A 17062-nucleotide genomic window follows, 5' to 3' on the forward strand; every position below is an offset into this window, starting at 1 on the left:
AAGGCTGCCCAGTTCCTCATGTGACTCCCGAACCAGCTAAGGACAGACCAGAAAAGGAAAATATAGAGCATTCCGCTCTGAACGCAGATGTCAAACTATGCCCTAATTGGACAAAATACAGCAGAATGCCCCGCGTAGGGGTAGGGAAAGGACTTCTTAAAACATCTGAAATACACACCTCTATTCAGACATTTACGGATCCAACTACATCAGAATTGAGGATTTCTATTCCACGAAGACCCTCAGAGCTAATATTGACAGATAGGTGGTTGCAATCTAGTGAATAAAGGTCAATAAGGAAAAGACAAGAAACACAAGAGAGAAATGGGCAATGAATGTAAATAGGCAGCCACAGAAGCTTTGGCTCAAAATGCAAGAAATTGACGATGATGTGGTCAAGGAAGTAATTAGTGTGATTTAATTAAAATTACAATGAGATACCAGTTTATAACCACCACGTGAGTGAAAATTCATAAAACGAATCATACCAGTGTTTGGTGAGGGTGTGGGTAGACGGAAATCTTTGGTCACTTCTATGGGCCTGTAAGCCGGTACAGTCTCTCGAGAACAATCTGAAATGAGGCATATAGTTCTTCCAAGACTCCACACTTTCGATCCTTGGTCAATAAGCCACAGAAATTCGTGTGCAGGTGTTCGAAGAGAAATGCACAAGGGTGTTGACTGCAGTGTTGACTGCAGGGGGAACCCTGGCATCCATCTTCCAGAGAACACATTAGTGACGTGGAATGGATGCAAATTGTGGAACATCAGGCAAGAGTCAGAATCAACACATAACTTTTAAAAACATAGTGTTCAAAGAATAAGGAACAACAATGAGATCAATAGCATAATACTATTTATATAAACTAAACCCAGCAATGCATAAAAATGATACTAGAGAGTTCCCAAGGATCCATTCATATTTAAGTGGGATGAGAATGGGGATTGAAGATAAAGGAGAACAAAAACAAAATCAAAATCACGAAGTGGCCTTGCAGTCTCCAGTGATTTTGGCTGCTCCCGAGGACTGGCAGAAGAGAAATGTGTGAAGGACACAAGCGGCGGTTCAGAGTAAGCACAAATGGCTCATAAAGACATGAAAATGCACTGATCTCACAGATAATAAAGGCAATGCAAGTTATAACATCGAGATCACATTTTTTCATCCGTCAAGTTAACGATAAAAATGATAATACACCTTGCTGGTGGGAATGTAACCATGGCTGGTGGAAATCTACATTGATGGTGCCTTCACGGGGAGTGATCAGGCACGGTCAAAATGTAAATTGCTTAGAGCCAGCAAGTTTGCTTATAGGAACTTACCTTGCAGAAATACCCAACGTGCAACGGTGCATTTACAAGGATGTCCCTGCTGCAATGTCTGTGGCAGGGAAGCTAGTGGGAGCCACGTGCCTGTTCGACAGGAGGAGACGAGTTTAGTACATTACCTCGGTCGAGCTGTGACGCCTGGTGACGATGGCGAACACCAAGGTGGCTTTGCATGTACTGACACAGAACGTGAGCGTAACGTACTGTTAAGCAAAAAAGTATGATCTTATTTTTGTTGAAAAATTACACACGCACACTCAGAAGGTATTAAAATGACCCACTGTCTCAGGTCTCAGTTTTTGCATTAAAAGCCAAGCATTCCTAAGCAGGCTCCAGACCCTCTTGCCAGCAGGACGGGAGAACAGTGAGGGTGCCACCAACCCCAGCACCCACCCCAGCCCTGGGGGTGTATAAGAGGACAGAGGGGCAGGGAAGAGGAGCCCGTGGTGGTGGCCTGGGCTTCCTCCCTCCTCAGGCTTTGAGAGGGGCTCAGAAAACTTTGTTCCCAGAGATGTGGAAAGATCCGAGGGTTGTAGTCCGACTGTGCCCAAGGAACTGGAAGTGGAAAGGTGACACACTGGGCAGCAGCTGCCATGCTGGTGACAGGGCTGCACAGGGAGGGGCTGCCTGTGATCCAAGAGTGAAGCAAGCCTCCAATCTCAAGGGGCAGATGACGTGGGGGGTAGGGAGCCAGGCCAGGGTCAGCGTGACAGGAGGGAGTGCCCAATGGTGATGAGGGTGAGAGGGACAGAGTCATTCTGTGCAGAGCAGAGAAGCTCCCGGTGCCAGGGGTTGTGGCTGAAATCAGGGTGGGGGAGCAGCTTTGGTTGAAAGTTCCTAGGGACGCCTGGGTGGCTCAGTCGGTGAAGCATCTGCCTTTAGCTCAGGTCATGATCCCGGGGGCCTGGGATCGAGTCCCGCATCAGGCTCCCTGCTCTGCGGGGAGCCTGCTTCTCCCTCCTCTGCCTCTCTTTTTCTGTCTCTCATGAATAAATAAATAAAATCTTAAAAAAAAAAATCAGCTGCGGGGCGCCTGGGTGGCGCAGTCGTTAGGCATCTGCCTTAGGCTCAGGGCGTGATCCCAGAGTCCTGGGATCGAGCCCCACATCAGGCTCCTCTGCTGGGAGCCTGCTTCTTCCTCTCCCACTCCCCCTGCTTGTGTTCCCTCTCTTGCTGGCTGTCTCTCTCTGTGTCAAATAAATAAATAAATAAAATCTTAAAAAAAAAATCAGTTGCATTAAAAAAAAAAGAAGAAGAAGAAGAAAAGAAAGTTCCCAGAGGGTCTCCGGAGCACCCATGAATTGCCCCAAAGAGAAAGCCTCAACATGGGTCCTGCCAGTCCACAGAATGCCTTCTACCCCTTCCACTCCTCCGTCCTTTCTGAGCCCCACCTTAGGGGAGATCTATTTTATTCCCATGTATATATGTATATATTTTAAAAGATGCTGGCTGGGGTGGGGGTGGGGCTCCTGGCTGGCTCAGTGGAGCATGTGACTCTTGATCTCGGGGTTGTGAGTTTGGGCTCCACGATGGGCATAGAGCCCACTTTAAAAAATAACTAAATTAATTAATTTAATTAAATTAAATAAGGGAAATATTTGGGGCTCCTGGCTGGCTCAGTCAGGACAGCAGGCAACTCTTGATCTCAGGGTCGTGAGTGCGAGGCCCACACTGGGTGTAGTAATTACAAAAAATAAATAAATGAAATTAAAAAATTTTTTTAATTAAAAAAAGATGTCCGTGCCCGTCAGTTATTAAAAGATTATGTTGCATTCATATCATCTTACGAAGCAGCTATTAGGTCCCAACCTGGAAGCCAAAGGAAGATTCATGAGAGGCAACGACCTGCAACATTTGTAAATTTTTCCCACGAGATTTCTGAGAGACCAGCAGCCTGCAGTGTGTTTCGTTCAGCCAGTCGCTCACAAACTAGTTATTGAGGGTCCCGGATGTGCAGGCCCTGTGCCAGGTGCCGAGGACACAGCTGTGAACAAACACGAAGACCCTGCTCTCAGGGAGCCGAGAGCTGCTGGGACAGACGGACAATACGCGGAACGAGGAAGCAGATTCCATTGAAGGTGTATCGAAAGCACTGCAGATGACAGAAGTTTAACCAGTAGGAATTTATTTTCTCACAAATCTGGAGGCCAGAAGTCCAAGATCAAGATATTGGCAGGTTTGGTTTCTTCTAAGGCCTCTCGCCCTGGCTGGCAGGTGGTCATTGTCCTCTGGTGTCCTCACATGGGCTTCCCTCTGTGTGCTTCTGCGTCCTGATCTCCTCCTCTTAAAAAAAAAAAAAATTGTTTGAGAGAGAGATATTGAGAGAACGAGTGGGAGGAGGGGCCGAGGGAGAAGCAGGTGCCCTACTGGGCAGGGACTGGATCCCAGGACTCTGGGATCATGACCTGAGCCAAAGGCAGGTGCTTAACGGACTGAGCCACCCAGGCGCCCCTGATCTCCTCTTATAAAGACACCAGTCATGTTGATCAGGGCCACCCATATGACCTCATTTTACCTTAATCGCCTCTTTAAGAGCCCTATTCCCAAATACAGTCAGATTCCGAGGTGCTGAGGGTTGAAAAGTCAAAGTCTGAATCTGGGGGTGGGGGGAATGCCGGCCCACAGCTGAAGGGGAAGGTGAGAAAGTGACTAGTGCAACGGGAAAAAGCCGAGTGAGAGGGGTCGAGTGTGTGTTTGCGGGGCGGGTTGTGGTTCTAAATAGGGTGGTCCGAGTGGGGTCTCTGAAAAGTTGACATTTGAGCACTACGTACCTTGGAAGAAGGTAAAGGACTGAGCCACACAGATATCTGGGGGTGCGGGGAGCATCCAGGGAGAGGAAAGTGCTGGGGCAGAGCTGAGACCATGTCTGATGTATGCCAGACAACAGTGAGAAGCAAAGAGGGGGTGGGTGGGGAAAGCAGCGGAGGACAAAGCAGGAGAGGCAGGGGAGTGGGGCCAGGCCCGTAGACCCCATAGGCCATTTCAGGACTTTGGGCCTGAGTTTTCAAGAGCACCGCAGGTCACATCCACAAGGAGGCAGCTATCAACAAACGAACAAACAAAATCTACCAACACCCCCGCCCCCCCAGAACACAGCATGTGTTGGCAATGATATAGAAGAATGGGTACCCTAGGGCACTGCTGGTGGGAATGTGAAATGGGGGGATCAACTGTGGGAAAGTTCAACGTAGAATCACCGTATAACCCAGCACCTTCCCTCCTGAGCCCCCAGCCGGGGGAACGGGAAGGAGCTCCTGGGCGGACTTCTGTGCGTCCTGGTTCCCGGCAGCACTGCTCACAGTAGCTGAAAGCTGGAAACCACCCAAATGCCCATCAGCGGATGGACGGATAAACCCAATGTGGTAAATACACTCGTGGAATATTACTCGGCCTTAAAAAGGAAATTCTGACACATGCCACCACGTGGGTGAATCTTGAGGATTTTACACTAAGTGGAAGAAGCCAGTTGGAAAAGAACAAATGTTACATGAGTCCACTTACATGGGATTCCACTACCGACGAGGTCCCTAGAATAGTCAAAGACAGAGAGACAGGAGATAGAATGATGGCTGCCGGGGACTGGGGAGGTGGGGAGTTATTATTTAATGGGTAGAGAGTTTCAGTTTAGGATGATAAAAAAATGTTCCAGAGACGGAGAGTGGTGGGGCTTAGGTAACATTTTGTAAATATAATAATGCCACTGAATGGTACACTTAAAAATGGTTCTAATGGTAAATTTAGATAAGCGCTGAGAGTGGTGTGAGCTCAGGTGGGGGACATGCTCCAGTTCTAAATACACTTTGACAGGAGGATTAACTGCCAGACAGGATAGAGAAGAGAAAGAAGCAGCCAGGGTTTGGCTTGAGAAACTAGGAGGATAGGTAACCACTTGGCTAAGCTGGGGAGGGCCGTGGGGAAGACAGAGGGCTCGGTTTGCGACCTGGTACCCTTGGGATGCCTATCAGACATCCGGGCGGAGGAGTGGAGAAGAAATTTGACGTCTGGGAGAGAGGGATGGGGTTCCGAGTCTGAGAGAGGCACGAGGAGTACCGAGAACTTTGAGACTCACTCGCAGATAAACAGTATTTCAAAGATGAGTTTGGATGAGACCACCGGGAGCGTGAATGTGGACACAGAGGATCGCAGGCTGAGCCTGCTCCTGGGGGGGGGGGGGAGGAGTGAGCGAAGGAGGGGGGAAGGAGTGGCCAGAGAGGAGGAGGATTAGGGTACCTGGGGTTAGCAACAGGTGGCTGGGGAACAAGGCAGGAGCGGGTTCAGTGGGCAGTGGGGGTGACAGCCTGAGGGGAGCGGGTCCAAGAGAGAACAGGAAGGGGAGATTGGTGTTGGCAAGTCCGGTCAACTCTGTCAGGAGGTTTTGCTGCAAAGGGGAACAGAGAAATGGGGCAGTGCTGGGGAAGGAGAAGTGCGGTCAAGAGAGAAGTGACAGCACATTTGCGCTGATAGAAGCGATTCTGAAGAGAGTGGAAAGTGGCCAAGGAGAGAGGGGCCGATGGCTGGAACCACATCCTTGGGCGAGCAATAAGTGAACATAAATGAACTGTGGTTAGTGAAGTAGAGTAAGGGCACCGTGCCGCTTAGGCAGTCTTTGGCAAGGGACATTATAGCAGAAAACTGAAGGAAGTGGGAAAGTGAGCCACAGCGATTCTGGAGAGAGAGCATTTCAGGAAGCAGCAGCAGCAAGTGCAAAGGCCCTGAGGTGGGACTGACTGGTATGCCGAAGGAACAGTGCGGTTGGATCAGAGTGAGTGATGGGGGCAGGGATGGCACCTGCAGAGAGGTGAGGGGCGGACAGATCAAGCAGGACCTAGGAGGCCATTTGAGGCCTAGGAGGTCTTTACTCTATGCGAGATGGGATCCATTTGAGAGCTTTGAACAAAGGCATGACAGGCTCTGGTCTTAACAGCATCATTCCGGCAGCTGAGTACAGAACAGAATTGGGCAAGAGCAGAAGGCAGGTGAAGGGGCTTTTGCAGTGAACCAGATGAGAGCCGGGGGGCCTTGGGGGAGCGTGTTCCTGGTGGAGGTGGGGAGAAGTGGCTGGATTCTGCATGAATTCTGAAGGGGCACCGGCAGGGTTTGCTAGTGCATGGGGTGTGGAGCGTGAGAGAGAGGAATCCAGGATCCCGCTGGGGTTTTGGCTGGAGTGACCTTGACTGAGATGGGGAGCGTCTTACTTTCAACGCGCCAAGCCGAGATGCTCTCACCAGCCAAGTGACATATCAGACGGTTGGCGGGTAGGAGTCTGGACTTCGTAGAAGTCAGGGCTGCCATGTATAAACTGGGGGCGGGTGGAAGGCGAAGGATGGCTTGTGTCAGACTGGATGAGCTCCCTTGAGAAGTGAGAGTGGCTAGAGAAGAGAAGAGGTCTGCGTGCACCTCGTGAAAATACTGACCTGAGAGACCCAGGTCTCTGCCTAGGAAGGAAGTGGCCCAGAGTCCGTCCGGGAAGTCAACTGGGCTGGGGTCTGAGAGCAGAGGAGAGTCCACAGAAACAAAGCTCTGGGAAACGCACACCTGTAGGCCATCTGCTGGGATCTGCTTGCTCTACTGGTCTCACTGGGGCCGCACCGTTGGCTAAGGAGCAGCAGCTCTTCCATAGCAGTTAGGATGCGCCGTGGGAATGTTCTAGCACTGTATCTATCACTGTGACCCCAGGAGGTAGGTGCCATTATAACCAGCCCCATGCTGCTCGAGAGGACACGGAGGCATGCGTGGAGCTGGGATTTGAACCCCAGTGCCTCCTCTGTTCTCTTAACCACTTCGGGCTGCTACCTCCCAGTAACGGTCCATTATTGTTAGCAGTAATAATAACAAACATTTACCCAGGGCACCGCCTTTATGATTTCATTTAATCCTTGCCACAAACCTATGGGATGGGCCCTCGATTTCCAGTTTTGCAGAGGGGAGAGGTGGCTTGCCCAAGGTCACGGGGCTGGTGAGCAGCCAAGCCAGGCCTCCAGCCCTGCAGCTTGGTCTCTATCCCGGTGCTGCTGGTCACACTGGTCAGCCCCAGGCATCTCATGGGGATTTACCTTGTCAAGGCATTTTGGTGATGCTTATTAATTTGGGGTGAAATTTAAATGTTCTGACTCCCTCCAGAGCCTCCTCTGGGCCCTGGTTGCCTGCTGCTTCCCTCCTGGACGTGGTGTTCAACTTCCTGGCCTCTCTTGACCTGTCAGGACCTGGAAGGCCGAGCGAGAGTTCAGCTTGGCTTCTGCAAGGCCTCCATCAGGGCTGGGGTGGGGGCAGCCCAGGCGGCAGGTGGAGGGAGAGGGCCCACCTCATGCACCACCCGGCCATCTTCATAAGGTGTGAGGACCCTTCCAGATGGTCCAGTCTTGAGGTCCCTTGCACAGATAGGTGGGGAAACACAGGCCGAGTGAGGACAGGGGACTTTCACCAGGTCAACGAAGAGTGCCGCAGAGGCAGGGCTTGGCCCTGGGCCTTGGGACTCCCAGCCCTGGACCATTCCTCAGCCTCCTGCCGAACCTTTTCCCCCTGGAAGGAAGTCGGCCCCACATACCCTGGCTGACCATCTCTGGCCTGCTTTTTGCCAGAGCTCTTGAGACTGGCTGAGGACTGGTTGCCATAGAGATGGTGGGGAGGGCAGTTCCAAGGCTGGCAGATGGGGGTGGGGGACGGGGCAGGACACCAATATGCGAAACACCCATCAACAGCTGAGCAGGACTACTTCAGGGAGACCAGGGCGGGACACGCGGCTCCAGGCTCCAGGGACCACCATCGGGCTGCTCAAGTTTCTGTCAGACATCCCCCAGGCCGAGCAGGTGAGGGAGGCCCTGTGGGGGACTTCCAACTGCCTGGAGGCAGGCTGTCTGTCTGGGGGCAGTGGAGGCCAGGGCTGAGGGAGGCGCTGGAGGAGCCCCAAGACCGGAGCTGCGGCCCAGGTGAGAGACAGAAAGGCCCAAGGCAGGCAGGGACCATAGGGAGGCTTCAAGGGTTCGGGGTGAAGACGAGGAAGATACCCAGGGATGACTCCCAAGCTTCCAGTGGAGCGATGTGGGGAACACTGCAGGAGGAGGAGGGTTTCGGGAAAGATAAGGAATTTCCTCCACCTTGACTCAGCAAGTCCCGGGCCCCATGGGGCATTCAGAAGAGCTGTCCGGGACCCAGAGGCAGCATTGTACCATGGTGACAAATCCGGGCTCTGGGGACAGACCCAATGTGTTCAGACCCTGGCTCCACTTACTGTCAGGGTGACATTAGTCAAGCGATGTTACCTCTCTGAGCCTCAGTGTTCTCATCTGGGATGAGACCAGATCTCATAGGGATGACAGTGGAACATAGGGTCCTTGCGAAGGTTAAATGAGTTGATGTGCGAAAATCCCGAGTACCCAGCAGGTACTCAGTAAGCGGCATCTTTGATTATTAAAAATTGAGGTCGTGATTTTAAGTGGTTTTAGTGGTAACAAGACCCCAGTGGGCCAGCCAGGGTGCACAGAAGAGGAGGGTCCCCTGGGGGAGGTGTGAGTTGGTCCAGGAGGCTGCTCAGAGCTGGGCCTCCTCTCCTGTCTTCACTTAGGGAAGGACTGGGAGTGGCGAAGGTGGGATTCTGGGCCAGCAGCCGAGGTCTCGGAGCGCAGGGCAGACGGCAAAGAAGGACCGGAGGCCCCAGGCCCAGAACAAAAAAGGGCACGGCTCTGCCGAGGCTGAAGAGTAAGCAGTTGTGCGACAGGCTGGGTGGGAGGCTGGGTGTCAGGCCCCACTGGGGGCTGGCGCCCTGACCTTGACCCCTGCTCCCTGTTCTCTTCTTCCTCAGTCTCATCCCCTCTTCTTCTCGGAAACTCTCCTTCCCCTTCCAGTGGGCCTGGGAGAGCTTCACCACTGATGGCCGGGCTCTGCATCAGCCCAGATCCCTCTCGGCCCCCGGCTACCAAGCCCTGCCCCTGCCCCGAGCAGTCCTCAAGTACAAGGCCAGGTGCGAGTCCACAGCCACCCTCCCAGAGGCCCATGGCTTCTGCGGGAAGTCAGAGGTGCCAAACCTGGAGAGGAGCCAGCAGCTCAGGGCCTGGGGCTGCATTCCCATCTCTCCTGGCAAAGGGGAGAGCCCAGAACTGGAGGCACTCGGTGAGTGTGACCTCCAGCCACCTGGGAAGAGGTCAGGATCAGGATCCGAGTCTGAGGAAGGCACTGAGCTGGAAGCCCTGGGTGCTGAGGAGGTGGGGAGGGGCATGAGCCCTGGGGAACTGCCCCACCTCCTCAGGAGGGGGTCGATCTTCGAAGAGGAGCGGTTTACAGAGGTGACAGAGGAGGCCGAGGAGGGGGAGCACAGGGCCCCCCATAGAAGGAGGGCTGGCTCTCAAAGAAAGGGGCGGAATGTTGGCAAGGAGGCCTCCGATGAGGGTGACCTGCGGTGCAAGGGTAACAGCTCCAGCTCCAACCTCAGAAGATCGCAGAGGAGGAAGTCAAGGGCCAAGGAGCTGGAGGGGCCGTGGGACCTGGAGAAGCTGCAGTGGCAGTTACAGCAAGACTTGGACTGTGGTGAGCGTGGGCTAGCAATGCCTGGGTCCCCTGGGAACTACGCCGTTGGAAGGAGTGGTTGAGTTGGGAAGACAGGGTTGTGCTGTGCTCCAGGTGTTGGGCGGGATTGCCCAATGGGCTGGGAGGGAGGCTACTCTCTGACTTGTCCCACTGTGGACAGGCCCTGAAAAGCAACCCTGGAAGGCTTTGCGGGCTGCTGTCCAGGCCTCCAATCGGAGTGGGAAGTCCTATGCCTTGAGAGATGAAGAGAATTTTCTGTTTGCCAACTTTCCTAACCGTACCTTCCACAAACGACAGGAGGCCACGAGGTAAGGTGGGAAGAGAAAGGAGGATGGGAAGAAAGGGGTGGGAGTAGAGAAGGAGCCAGTTCTCCAGAGATGCTGAATCATTCATCCTCTCATTCATTCCTTCATTTATCCATTCTCTAATCTTCTGGTCATCCAATCTTCTTTGGATCCATCCATCCACCCATCCACCCATCCATCAATCCACCCTCCCACCCATTTACCCATCTATCCACCCACTCACCCATCCATCCACCCACCCACCCATCCATCCATTTATCTACCCATCCATCCATCCATCCATCCATCCATCCATCCATCTATCCATCAACCCATCTGTCCATCCACCCATCCACCCACCCACCCATCCATCCATTTACCTACCCATCCATCCATCCATCCATCCATCCATCCATCCATCAACCCATCTGTCCATCCACCCATCCACCCACCCACCCATCCATCCATTTACCTACCCATCCATCCATCCATCTATCCATCAACCCATCTGTCCATCCACCCATCCACCCACCCACCCATCCATCCATTTACCTACCCATCCATCCACCCACCCACCCATCCATCCATTTACCTACCCATCCATCCACCCATCCATCCATCTATCCATTTACCTACCCATCCATCCACCCACCCATTCATCCACCCACCCATCTATCCATCAACCCATCTGTCCATCCACCCATCCATCTACCCACCCATCCATCCATCTCTGTCTGCTTGCCCAGGTGTCTTGACACAAACCACTTTTCATTCATTTCCTGTCTTCTATCCATCCATTAATCTATTAACTAATGATTAACACAACATATGTTGCGTATCTACTCATGGGTGCTTAGGATGTAAAAATAAAAAGACTTGGCCCCAGCCCTAAGAAAGTCAAGGTCTGCTGGAAAAAGAGACAGGTGGGCTAGACAGCAATGAGGGCAGCAGAGTTAAACAGCTGCTATACTTGGGGCTTGAACAAAAGACAATGGGAGCAGAGGGGGAAGCCTGGGAAGGGGCCCTGTTGCATTGTCTAGGCGAGGGATGATAAGGGCCTGAACCAGATGGCTACATGAATGGAGAGGGGGATCCATTTAAGAGATATTTGGGGGCTGGCTCAGCAGGTCTTGGTGACTGGTTAGAAGTGGCAGGTGAGAATCCATTTCAGCATTCTGGTGGCGCACCTCAACTCTTACTCAGTCATCCCCTGCTTGCTTCCCATGATGCCCAGCGCACTTGGAACAAAGCTCAGATTTCTCGGGAAGGAGGCCCCTGTCTCCCACACTAGCCAGCCAGAAGGGCTAGAATGCCCCATGCTCTCCCTCCCTCCTCTTCCAGGACTGCCCCCTCCCTTATTCACCCAGCTAACTCGATGCATCTTTTGACTTCCAAGTCAGGCGCCCTCCAGGAAGCTCTCCCCTGGGCTTCCCTCTGCCACAGCTCTTGCCACGTGGCCTTGCATTGGAGTGCCGGGCTGCCTGTCTCTCCCTGTGTATAGGCTTAGAGCTCCCTGAGGACAGGTGCCGATCTTATTGGTCATGGCCTCCCTGGTGCCCTACACTGAACGGGGCACCTAGTTGGTGCTCAAGAAGTATGTGTTGAGTGAATGAGTGCATCGTCCCTTTAATTTGTTCAACCATGATTGGATTATGCATGAATTCACCAACACTGAGTTTCCATTTATGTGAAGCACTGTTCTAGGGGCTGGGGATACACTGGTGGTGAAGAGAGGGGTAAGGACCCTGCTCTCATGAGGCTTACACTCTATGTGGGATGAAAGAAAATTAATAAAGAAATGAACAAAATGTATAGCCAGAAATGGAAAATACCTGGGAGGTAGAAAGGGGTGGCCAGGGAGTCTCTCTCTGGGATCTGAGCAAAGACCTCATTGGCAAGGAACTGGCCATCAGAGCTAAGGGAAGAATGTTCCAGGTGGAGCTAGGTGTTGTCTATTCAACCATTCACACCATTTGTCCAGCCCTTCATCCATCCATTGATCCCATCACTACTTTGTTTCTGTTTCACATCCATTCATCTATCTGTCCTTCAAACCAAAAGGCATGAACCTAGTTCCTACCAGACATGGGGGTCAGAGAGAACAAGATCTGGCCCTGCCCTCAGAAGAGCTGCTTTGCCAGGGCAAGTTAGCAAAATGGGTGAGGGCACAGGGGCACCAAGCCTCACAGGGCTGAGGATATTCAGAGTTGGGGCACCCAGCTGGCTGGAGTGGGAGGAGGCTTCCAGAAGAGTAGGGAAAGTCCGTGAGGTGGACCTGAGGGCCGAGTCCCACATGCAGCCCTCGTCATGTCAGACTTCCATGACAAACCCCATCCCCCAGGCCTGTGATCCCTCCCTCAGGCCCCCATACTCCTCTCCCTGCCCCTGGCCTCCATGAGACTGCTGCTCCCCCCCCAGAATTCTCACATCCTCTTCTTCCCCTCTCCCTACCCAAGAAGCCTGCTGCAGGCCTGGGAGCGGCAGCAGCAGGAGGAGAGGCAGCAGGCCGAGCTGCGCAGGGCCCGGGAGCAGCGGGTCCAGCGGCAGGTGGCTCGATGCCTGGCGGCCTATGCACCCAGAGGGACCCAGGGGCCGGGCGCCGTCCAGCGCAAGCTGGAGGAGCTGAGGTAGGAAGCCTGGGCTGGGGAGGGCCCGGTGGGGAGAGGGCAGGGAAGGCAGTGCGAGATGTCAGATACCAGAGGAAGGACAAAGGAGACCTAGGCCTCCCCTTCCCTCAGGGCCGAGTCTCCACAACCGTCCTCCAGCCCTGGCGGGCGGGCCAGGTCACCTGGCCACACTTTACAGATGAAGACACTGAGGCACACGAGGCGAAGGGGTAGAGCCAAGGTCACCCGGTCAACAACAGCCATCCTGCAGCTGTCAGAAGCACATGGTTAAAACGGTCTACATGCGTTACCACACGTTCAAATCCTGTTTTTCTGATTTCACAAGCCATTCAGGTTTATTATCAAAATGCAGATATTACCAAAATCGTTCACGGAGCGCGGACACGGTGCCTATGATCTCGCTCCTGGCGACGACCGCTGCTTGCCATCAGGTGAAGAGTCATCTGTTTTACTCTCTTCCTATACGTTGACCATTAAAAAGAAATAGGCAAATGTGTATTTAAAAGCAAATCTTTTTAAGACTCATAACAGGCCCACAAAGTGGGTATTATCATCAGTCCCATAATTTGACAGAGGAGGAAACGGAGCTCAGAGAGCTCAAATAATTTGCCAAAGGTCACAAGTGAGCTGTAAAACTATGATTCCGACTTGGGCAGCCACCCAGCCACCCTGCTACCCCGTCTCCGAGGGCTCGGATATGCAATCTGTAGATAAAGTGCGCCAGGGTCCTCCCCCCAAAGCCCTACCTAGTGAAACAGATAACACACATAAACGAGATCACCAGAGTCACGGACATTGAGCAGCTTCTGGGTGCAGCCGGCGGCAGGGCAGCCCTTTCCACACCTCATCTCCTTTCACCCTGGGAGAAGGACTAGGGCAAGGTTGAGTGGAGCACTGCGAAGGGACCAGAGGGTCTCTGCCCTGCAGTGGGGCCACCAAGGACTCAATAGGGCTCTGATCACCTACTCTTTGAAGCTCAGTCTTATCATCCCCAATTTTGAAGATGAGAAAACCAGGGCTCTAAGAAGTCAAGGGTATTTTAAACGAATCCTTGGCCGGGGATCAGGGAGATGTCTTCTCCTTGCCAGACCTCAAGTTCACTGTTTGTGTATTTATTTTCTCAATAAGGCAGGAAGCCCAAGGTTCAGAGCTCCAAGGGACAGAGGTCAGTGAGAGGAGCGTTTCACACATACCTTTTATTTTCTACTTGAGAGCAGATGTTTTCCCCAGGGGTCTCTCAGCCCTTACATCCTGTGACTTTTGCTGTCTCTGAGCCGCAATGGCTCTGCCCGGCACAGGAGGGGCAGGCTCAAGAGAGGTCGGCTGTGGTAGGGAGGCTATGTGCCTTCCTTTCCTTCCAGATGTTGGACAGGGCTGACATCCAGTCACAAGCTTCCTTTCTGCTTGGGGCTCCAAGACACAGACTTCCTCTCAATTCTAACAAACAGCATCAAGAATCAAGAAGGAAAAATATGCATGACATCATAGGCGAGACAGAGACTGATGCCAGCTCACTCCCCACCCCCGCCTTTTGTAACTGCTGAAATTACCTCTTGAATGCTGAAGACTCCATTTTGCAATAACTTCTGCTCCTGGCCACGGGTTTTCAAGTTCATCTCTTCTTCGAGAATGGAGGAAGGTTCCTTCCCTGGCACATAGCCAAGGGTCCTGGTCCGGCAAGGCAGTGTTTTTCCGTGGGGCCCCTGCACGTTTGCTAGAGGTCCCAACATAAGTCTTGGAATCTTGTCTGCTTCTCCCCTGCCGTTCTGTGTATGGGGGCTGCCACCACACCCTAAGACCTCTCTTCGTGCTTCACAGGATTCCTGGTCCCGTGTGTAGTGTGGCCAGAGGGCTTCTCTTGCTGCCCGGATACTCAGCTTGACGAGCACACATATTTCAGACAAGCACACAATCTGGGTTTTTATAAATGGATGTGTGCTTCCCCCATGGAACCCTGATCTTGTTCTTTCATTTGCAACATAATTCTTTTGTTCCTCCATCCCATTTTCTAAGTTGTGTGCTTATAAGAACCACAGAGAATGGTGACAAACTTGTCCAATTCCTGCCATAGTGCAGAGAAAACTGAGCCCAGAGCGGGGCCTTGCCCAAAGCCACGGCCAAGAGCCCCCGCTTCTCCCTCACAGGCGCAGTGTGAGAGGGTGCAGGGTGTCGACGCTGTGGGAAGGGAGAGGCTGTGCAAGCAGATGCCCAGTTGCTCGAAGCCAGTGCTGGCTCCTCTCCCTTGGGGGGTGGCTGGGAGGCTAGATGAGCCCTGGCTGCACGGCCTGCGGACTAGGGCTCAGGGCTTAGTCTCTCCCTTCCCAGCTGTGCGACCTTGGCCAAGTCCCTCAACCCTCCCGGGCCTCAGGCTCATCACGGGTAAAATGGAGCAAATAATTTCCACCCCACTGACCTCAGCAGGAATCCAGGGCGAGGATGGGAATGAAATGGCTTTGCAAGGTAAGGGTGGGGAGGATGTCAAGTCCTCAAGAGTGCGGATGGGTTGCGTTCGTGGTTAGCTGCCCAGAGGCCCATCTCCCTGCAGGCGCCAGGAGCGGCAGCGCTTTGCTCAGTATCAGGCAGAGCTGCAGGGCATCCAGCACAGGGTGCAGGCCCGGCCCTACCTGTTCCAGCAGGCCATGCAGGTGAGGGCTAGCACCTGGACAAGCATACCCCCTCCCTGGGAACAGCGCTTCTCATCGGATGAGTGGGTAGGATGTAAGGCAAGAGTGGGCCCCCTCAGATGGGGCCCCGGGCCACTGCCCATCTGGAAACCCTGGGACCCTCTCAGTAATCCCAGCACCATTTGTCCTCAGCAGCCTGGGTGCAGAGCGGGAACCTTCTCTTTCCTCAGGTCAATGCCCGGCTCACAGTGACCCGGCGCTTCTCCCAGGTGCTGTCAGCACTGGGACTGGATGAGGAGCAGCTGCTGGCTGAGGCAGGAAAGAGGGACGCAGAGGGTTCCTCCAGGAAACCCAGGTGAGGCCATCTAGCTAGCCAAAGAACCGCTCTGCCCAGCTACAGGGAGAAAGGGTGCCGTTGCCAGGACTCTGGGCCCTATAGGGTCTCCCCCAGCTGTCTCCCTGCCCACCTCCAGCCTGGGCTGGATATCCAGGGAAGAGCTGAGAAAACTCGTGAGCAACCACATTGACCTGCCCTGAATCGAAGCTTCAGTCCTGCCCTGGTCCACCCCCCCAGCCTGAAGGGCTCTGCCTATCTCTAGCAGTCAATAAGTCCCTCCCCAGGCCCTGTCCTTCATGTCACCCCAGGAAGGCAGGACCTCGGTTACGTTCTCCAGATCCCAATAAAGAAACTAAGGACCCAAGGGGCAGGGTCCTGCCCGAAGACACAGGAGCAAGTAAGCCGCAGAGGTAGTCTAGGGATCTGTGGCCAGCTGGCCACACACCAAGCCCGTTATGGGGTGCTGCCACACTAATCACCCCCTGGATACTGTCCCTTACACTTTAGAACCTGGTACACAGCAGGGATTATGAGGCTCATTCATAAGGAAACTGAGGCTTGAGGGGGGGAATCACTCGCTCAGGGTCCACACAGCATAGGAGCCAGATTTGAACCCACATTGTCAATCATGGCCTTTCCTCTCCTGAAGCCCAGGTCTCCTTGGGCATGGGGGTGGGGAGCTAGAGCCCATGGTCTCTATCTGTCTTGGTCTTTAAGGAGCCACAGGTCAATGGGGGTGAGAATGGAGCACTCTTCTGAGAGTCCCCCAAAGACAGAACGCACTGGAAGCCAGCCTGACAGGCACTCCGCTCCAAGCCCAAACCAAGAGCCCAGCCCCTAAGAAAACAATTAAATGCTTTATGGAAAATACAGAGTGTACTTTCTGGTGCTGCTGGGAAGAGGCTGCAGGCTGGGAGCAGGAGGCACCAGGTGGGAGCAGGCTTAGCTTGTCCCATCACCCGGAAGCGGGGTGTGGAGCTGCTCGCCAGGGTCATCTCACAGAGCAACAGCCTCAACTCCACCCCCATTTCCAACATATATGCTGGGTCCTAGGAATTCAAGAGCGAACACAGGACCTAACGGCCTCTTGGGGGGGGGGTAGAGTTTGGATCTTTAAAGGGGTGCATACCTCACACTGTAACAGGTGGGTTGCACAGGGGCATCCAGACAGAGCAACTGTGGGGTGGGGTCCTGAGGAGGGATTATGTGAATTGGGATTTTAACTTTTATGTAACTTCAAGTTAGAGCCCCCAAGGGGAGAAGTAGCTCACATACACAGATGTGCCGAATTTTCTACTCAGTTTCAGGGAGTTCAGAGTTTAAAAATTAGATTTAAAAAAC

At 53.3% G+C, this 17062-nt stretch overlaps 1 protein-coding gene across 1 annotated transcript; it reads left to right on the forward strand.

The window, feature by feature from the left end:
- Positions 1-1476: 1476 nt before the first annotated feature.
- TSGA10IP (testis specific 10 interacting protein) lies at positions 1477-16588 on the forward strand. Its single transcript, XM_048217645.2, has 9 exons — positions 1477-1529; positions 7943-8135; positions 8891-9024; positions 9128-9849; positions 10010-10157; positions 12590-12760; positions 15306-15405; positions 15615-15739; positions 16439-16588. The coding sequence occupies exons 1-9, from the start codon at positions 1477-1479 to the stop codon at positions 16560-16562; spliced, it is 1770 nt and encodes a 589-aa protein (XP_048073602.2). The 3' UTR covers positions 16563-16588.
- The last annotated feature ends 474 nt before the right edge of the window (positions 16589-17062 follow it).

Source organism: Ursus arctos, unplaced genomic scaffold (genome assembly GCF_023065955.2).
Source record: "Ursus arctos isolate Adak ecotype North America unplaced genomic scaffold, UrsArc2.0 scaffold_23, whole genome shotgun sequence".
Taxonomy (NCBI): Eukaryota; Metazoa; Chordata; class Mammalia; order Carnivora; family Ursidae; genus Ursus; species Ursus arctos.